Source organism: Bombus terrestris, chromosome 14, assembly GCF_910591885.1.
Source record: "Bombus terrestris chromosome 14, iyBomTerr1.2, whole genome shotgun sequence".
Taxonomy (NCBI): domain Eukaryota; kingdom Metazoa; phylum Arthropoda; class Insecta; order Hymenoptera; family Apidae; genus Bombus; species Bombus terrestris.
The window spans coordinates 6,885,687-6,892,756 of NC_063282.1; the positions used below are offsets into that span (position 1 = coordinate 6,885,687).

The window sequence follows — 7,070 nt, forward strand, 5'->3', positions numbered from 1 at the left end:
ATAATATATTATAACATATATAATATAAGATTATTAATTTAGGGTAAATATTTTGCAACTTCTAAACACTTTCACAATTGTTTAATAGTTTAGCAATATAATTATGATAATTGAGTGTCGTTATGGCGCGAATGAAATTTTAAAATATTTCTTATAACCAAGTATAACACACGTAATGTGTTCATAAAAAGTATACGAATACCTATGTACGTATAAAAATACGTACTGTAAAAACAAGCCACTCTAAGTTTTATTTTTCGAGTGAAACGTGTAGAATAAAATATTAAAGGAAAAAGAAATATATTCTAATTATACACTTTTATAATCCTAGGAAATAAAATATACTCCTATAATGATTAAAATTTGTTTATAGTTTTGTTTATTTGAAAAAAAAGAAATATTATTATTCTACGATTAATCAGAGATACAATTACTGATAATTTGAAAAGCCCGCCAAAAATAAACAAGACCATTAAATAATTGCCCTATAAGTTTGTTGGAAATAGTTCTTTATTTCGGGTCATGCAAGTGTTCAGTTATCTGTAAACCGTTTAATTAAGGAATCAAGTTTTTATTTACATACCTGATTTTTGTGTTATAAAACGCAGAAAATATGTGAGTGATAGAAATAGTAGTTTGCTGTTCAAAGCAATGGATGATAATATTATGTGCGTATTTTGAAATTATCAGTGGACAAGAAAGCATGAACAGAAAGTAAAGAAACTAAAAAGAAACATTTTATGTCGCACAAATATATAAAAATTTCATATCAAAACATAATGTCATCGTTAAATAGTAATAAAAGATTAGCCGAAGTTTTGGAGCTATTTCTGTTGCCTAATTATAACATTGTGTCTACTACCTATCTTGATCTTCTATTATCACACATTTCCAAAGATATTAAAGAGTGTAAGAAAATTATATTATAAATCATATCATAATGCATAGTAAAATTATTATAAAGAAATTGTTTTTTAATCTTTGTTATGTTTATTCCATTTTTATTCATTGTATTCACATATAATTTATTCCATCATGTATTTTATCATTTAATTCCAGGTGACACAAATAGTTATGAGAATTATGAATTGTTTCAAAAATGGGTATTAAAAGCACTGCACACTTGGAGTTCTGAGTGCCTTCCTTCCCAACCTATAACTATATTTACTTTAAAACTCATAGGATTAGTTTCACCTAATGAATTAAGGTTTCATTATTGGCAGTTTAAAGATGTGTACAACAGATTGTGTGACATATTTAACCTACGTAAAGATGATTTACCAGTATCTATTAAAATGGCTTATATTACAATGTTATCTAATTTAATCAAACATAGAAGTGGTAGACAATGGATTATAGATTCTGGTAAGTAATATGTGTTTTTTAATGTGTATATAGAGTTATAAGATGATAAAATTTGTATTTTATAGATGCTTGGAAAGATGTTGTAAAATATGCACATTGGAATCACACGTTATATGTTACTCATGAAAGCCATAAATTTTTGTGGCTTTTGCTCTCACATGAACAACAAAATGTTAATTTTTGTAAAAAAGTTATTTTAGCAATGGCAGCACCATTGATAACGAATAATTTCAACACTCAAACATGTCAAGTGCTGCAAGATAATTATTTGGAAGAAAATAAGCTATTGTGTACCACACTAGATCTGTTAACCAGTATCATTGAGAATACATTGTTTGCAGATATGGATAATACAATACCTGAATTATGCCAAGAACTCATTGATTTAGAAATGAGAGTAAAAGCACTGTTTGAAGCATGTATTAGTACAAAACTTTTATCACATATTCATAAGCTATTCGTTCTATGTTTGTTCATTCCAATTAAACAATTCATTAGAGGAGGGAAAAAAACAGAAACTGAAACAGCACTGAAGTTCTACACTGAATTGAATTATATATCTATAATGCTTCTCTCCAAAGCATATGTGGTAGAATTAGTAAAGACAAACAAATTTTTAATGATATTTTGGAAAAAGTTACAATCATTGCATGAATTTTCTTTCAATCAGGAACATAAGTTTGAACATCAAGCTATATCTATAATGGTGAGTATTTTATTTTTATACTTTCATAATGGTAAATAATTCAAATATTTTTTCTACAAATAGATTATGCCTTTGGCTTTATGTATTAAACATACATATAAAGATTCTGATATTTTTGATATGTTTCTTACCAAACTGTTTGATGTAACATGTACAGCTGTACAAAGATTGGGATACAATGTAAGGGATGCTGTACTTAAAAATGATGTACCTGTAGCACAGATTGCCAAAGTTGATATTGACATGCTTTTAGAAATAATGGATATCATGGATAGGGTATGTGCAATAAAAATTTTTGATAATAATGTTATAAATTATTACCAATATGTTGTTTATAGTTATATCTAATAATTCTATGTATATGTGTATATATATATATATATATATATATATATATATATATATATATATGTATTCTCATATCAGGATATTGCAGTTATTGTCTTTCAAGCAATGTGTCATGTCCTGAAAAATTGTGTGCCAGATGCATGCAGTGAAACTTTAGATAGTATGACTAATGCAACACATTTGGAAAATGGACCAAGGAAACAAGTATATAAGATTCCCTTAGAAGGGGATCCCATAGTTGATCATCCTACATTATTATCATCACTTCTAAATGGTTTAGCAGTCATGACAGAGAAATTTAAACTAAAATGGCAAGAATGTGTAGAAACCATATGCTTATTGTCATTGGCTCAAGAAATTTTAAATCACCCTGGAACATTGCCTATAGTAAGTTTAGATATATTCATCATAAGATGGTTTATAATTCGTGCATTATAAATACGCTTGAATTTTGTTTTCAGATTTGCGTGAAAGCTTTAAAAGTATGTAAGTTAGCAATTCAGAATTTTATGCCACCTGATTTAGTACTGTTAACTGAAACAGATAGTCACATGAACGAAATTGGGCCAACATTGTTTAAAAGATTACATGATGTCAACTGGGAAGTAAGGGATAGTGTACTAGAAGTTTTAAATACTATAGCTATAATTTCAGAAGACAGTAAGTAATCATTTATGAAAAATGTTATTTTCATGTGTAATATGGATAAATATTTGCAGAATATCCAGCGTTTCAAGAATATTTATTGGCAAATGAGTTTCTACAGCTAGCAGTTGAAATTAGCAAGGCAGACAGTGAAAGCTATGTTCGAGCATCTGCTTTAGTTTTTCTTTCAACTACTGTTCGTATAAATAAATTATGGAAAGAAAAATTATCGCAATTTGATTTGCCTGTATGTGTCATTAAAAAGTATATAATCTTCGATTAATAGTTGATAATAAAACTATATTCTTTTACTTCAGAATACTGCAATAATGCTACTCAACAATGAAAGCGAGGCCATAGTCAGAAAGGAAACAGTAATTCTATTGAAGGAATTATATGTACATCGTAAATGGTCGTGAGTAATGTTGTGCAGCACTGCTGTCAGTCATTTCAATATCATTGATAGAGTAATTATTTTTTAGGAAAAATATTATCGATTCAATGACATTGACAATGGCAAAAACTGCTGTTCTTGATCTTCATTGGGAAGTAAAGATAAGTGCTCTCGAATATTGGAATCACGTTATAACATCGCATTTGTCCGATCAAGGTGTACTCGATGGTCATTTCCCAAAAGTAACGTTTTCAAAAGAACACAGGAAAATCGTATCTTTAAATGAAACTGAGATAAAGCGGAGACTCAATAAAGCACTAGATGAATTAGCAAAACAAAATTGCTTGAGAGTAAGTAGATTTACATAACATAATTCTTAAGCTCTAAGTCACATCTTGCATTGCATTTTAGGTCCTTTTGGTTACTCTAGAAGACAGTGATCTTGAAGTATGCAAAACATCAGCAGCTATAATAAACAAATTAAAAGCATTCCTTTTGAAGTACAAACTTAATGAACCTTTACCGGCATTGCCTCTACCCAAAGATAGTGCCACTTTAGATACCTCTTATGTTAAGTACGAACCACCGGATAATGTTGCAAGCTCCAATTGTGACACGCTCAGTAATTCTAATAATGTGATAGAAGAAATTCTAGATGTTAATGATGCAAATCTACTTGCTTCTATATACAAACATTCAATAGAAGCCGATAGTAAAACGCAAAAATCAGAGGAGAAAACATTTCAAGATATTCCTTGTGTGACTAGGCAAGTTTTTCTTCAAACAATTTTTGATATGGACATCACTGCATATATTGAAGAAAAAGAGCGATGGTTGACCACATACTCCACTAGTTTTGATTCAGCGTTGGATGATATATTAACAATGTACAAAAAAGGAGATGTTAATTCAATGGATTGCTATTAATCATGAATAATGTGCCTTATAGATTGCACAAAATAAAAACTCAGATCTTCTACATAAGTATGGTATGCACCTTTTGTTCTTACATTACTTTTAAATTTATAATTTTATGAGTTATATCACACCACAGTTAAAATAAGATCATGTTATAAATTTTATAATAAAAATAAGATTTTATTATAAGTACATTTATATATTACATAGAAACATTTATAATAGGCTTTTCTCTCAGAATTTGAGTAATAAAAATAAAACGAAATTTTCATACAGTGCTTATTTATGCAGCTGATGTAGAATAAAATGAATGAATACTTATGTATTTAACATATAAAGAAACATATTAAAATTGTTGTATAAATTGTTTATGCTCATTTATATAAAACATTGTTTTTGTTAATAAAAAGAAAATAAAAAAGTTTTTTTTATCTATATTCATATTACACACAAACATAAATCTGGAAAGTAACAAACTTACAAAGTAATCAGATTTCATAATAATATAAAAAGACATTGTCTGTATTATTTGTACTTCATTCAGTCTTTATAATTTTCCATATAGCTAAAACACATATATTATGTTTAAAGAAAATTTGCAATGTCAATTTGCTCTGGCTCAGAATAAAGATTTTTTCCATCAACAGACATTTCTTGTTCATCAGCACTCACAGTAATAATAGAATTCCAAGGAAAGTTATTACATGATGAATTATATGTCAAAACATCTGTATCTGTATTAGTGGTAACTACTTCCAATGCTGTAAACTGTTTTTTTTCAGTATTTTCTATTGGATTTGTTATCTTTGGTACAAGGAATTCTTCATTAATAGTTGTATTAACGGTGGAATCTATATTATTCCAAAATGAAGTTGTTGCTGTTTCACAAGGCTCAGTCTTTATTTGTTTCACAGTTGTACTTTCTATTCCTATAATTGTATTGATTTGCTGTAACATATTTCTTATATTTGTCTCTTCTATGCCTGTTTTATCTTTTTTCTTCTTTCCTCTATGCTTCTTCTTATTTAGATCAATGCAAAGACTTTCAGTGATATTAAAAAATTCTTCATCAGTTATTTCTTTTCTTTGATACAATTCACGTTCCCAAGCAATAAACTGACTACAGTTTATCGAACAATTATCATGGGTGAATTTTTTTGGTGAATTAATTGCTTCATTTTTATACTTATATTTTGGTTCAGGTTTAATAAAAACATGATTGTATATATTTTCATTGTTATTGTTATCACCTAAATTTATAGGTTGCAAATATTTTTTTTTTGTACATTTCATATCATTCAAAACTTTGAAGCCTTGAAGATTAATAATAGTTTGCGATAATTCTGTTGGATTGTGATGTTGAATATGATGATTATGTAAATCTATGACAGTAGCATTTTGATGCTGACAAATAATGCATTGGTAGAACACAGACATTCTGTAATTATTGCAATTCTATCTTCATAAAGCAAACACTATATAAAATGTTGAGAATAATATATCTATCTTTTTGACTACCTATTAATAAAATCAATATTTCATATATTTCTAAATATGATAGTTAAAAAAAAATAATGTAGTTAGAGATTTACCTTCAAAAGATCGTACTTATGAGGTTATATAAATATCCAATAAGGAGATCGAAAGAATTATAGACCACAATATTTAATTATACATGAACATAACACTTATAGCGCAATAAAATTTTATGTAGATCATATAAAGATTAAATAAGTTTATTATATTTTACATAATATTATCTATTGGACAATAATGTCATACATCCACGTGAAGATCTATCATACTATGTCAATATAAGCATTAATGTGTCTATATATGTATAACGACATGTAGTATGTGAAATAAAATACATGCAGATGCGTAAAATGTTATCATAATATATGATATAAAATGTTTAAATTAAAAAAATTAACAATTTTCTTTAGTAATATAGTAGATAATATAATATCAAACCATACAATAGATCAACAAATCGATGGCTTATTCTACAAAAAATGTTCGCTTTTAGCGTCTTCGAGAAAAACAATTTCAAGAGATTAATTTTTATTTTAGTATTTTCGAGAAAAACAGTTTAAAAAATCCAATGATACTTTATAGTTAAATAAATATTTCTTGCATTGTATTTATCTTTATCAATGCTATTATAAAATTGGTTACAAATTGTGCATTGATCCTTTTGAAGAACATAAAATGATAAAGATGAATCATGGTTCTTGAACATATCTTTCTATATGTATGTACTAAAAAAAAATGAAAAACGTGTAATTTTTTACAAATTTATGAAGTAGATACAAATATGACTTTTATAAATAAAAGTTATTTTATACGTAAAAAGGCAATCAAGAACTATTTATTGCATATGAAAACTCAAATTTCACAAAAAATGGACATGCAATATTTGTGCAATAAGTCGCCGAGATATAAATTAAAAATTTGTATTTACATAGTATAACATAATACAACAGATTGTAGTTTTTTAGAGAAAGGTTAACAACAAAAGATCGTATCATTTATTTTTCGATTTTCGTTTATTCACCGGTTGTTATATAAAGCGGCACGTAATTTCTTCTAATGTGACGGTCGATTACGTTGCGATAAATGAAAGAATTACACGGGACATTTCGGCGTTGGTGTTATAAATAAAAAAAATGCAAAACTTAAATAGCTAACGAT

The 7,070-nt window shown here is 27.3% G+C and overlaps 2 protein-coding genes across 3 annotated transcripts; one reads left to right on the forward strand and one right to left on the reverse strand.

Moving 5' to 3' along the window:
* Window positions 1-480: 480 nt before the first annotated feature.
* On the forward strand, window positions 481-5,024 carry LOC100651582. Of its 2 annotated transcripts, none has more exons than XM_012316351.3 (10): window positions 481-909; window positions 1,060-1,365; window positions 1,431-2,071; window positions 2,135-2,347; window positions 2,498-2,806; window positions 2,881-3,079; window positions 3,139-3,311; window positions 3,382-3,479; window positions 3,547-3,808; window positions 3,870-5,024. In XM_012316351.3, the coding sequence occupies exons 1-10, from the start codon at window positions 741-743 to the stop codon at window positions 4,383-4,385; spliced, it is 2,886 nt and encodes a 961-aa protein (XP_012171741.1). In that variant the 5' UTR covers window positions 481-740; the 3' UTR covers window positions 4,386-5,024. The 2 variants fall into 2 exon arrangements, with proteins under 2 accessions (XP_012171741.1, XP_048267982.1); XM_048412025.1 differs by having other exon boundaries at window positions 3,382-3,476.
* Window positions 4,818-6,263, reverse strand: LOC100645962. Its single transcript, XM_012316350.3, has 2 exons — window positions 5,969-6,263; window positions 4,818-5,894 (listed from the first exon to the last, which is right to left on the reverse strand). The coding sequence occupies exon 2, from the start codon at window positions 5,811-5,813 to the stop codon at window positions 4,962-4,964; it is 852 nt and encodes a 283-aa protein (XP_012171740.2). The 5' UTR covers window positions 5,814-5,894; window positions 5,969-6,263; the 3' UTR covers window positions 4,818-4,961.
* Between the last annotated feature and the right edge of the window lie 807 nt (window positions 6,264-7,070).

What these genes read in the sequence shown, in the direction of transcription:
- LOC100651582 (XM_012316351.3), top strand. Translation starts at nt 741, where the DNA reads ATGTCGCACAAATATATAAAAATTTCATATCAAAACATAATGTCATCG. An exon ending in ACCCTGGAACATTGCCTATA is followed by an intron (nt 2,807 to 2,880) that starts GTAAGTTTAGAT and finishes TTTTGTTTTCAG; the next exon opens with ATTTGCGTGAAAGCTTTAAA. An exon ending in CAAAACAAAATTGCTTGAGA is followed by an intron (nt 3,809 to 3,869) that starts GTAAGTAGATTT and finishes ATTGCATTTTAG; the next exon opens with GTCCTTTTGGTTACTCTAGA.
- LOC100645962 (XM_012316350.3), bottom strand. Translation starts at nt 5,813, where the DNA reads ATGTCTGTGTTCTACCAATGCATTATTTGTCAGCATCAAAATGCTACT.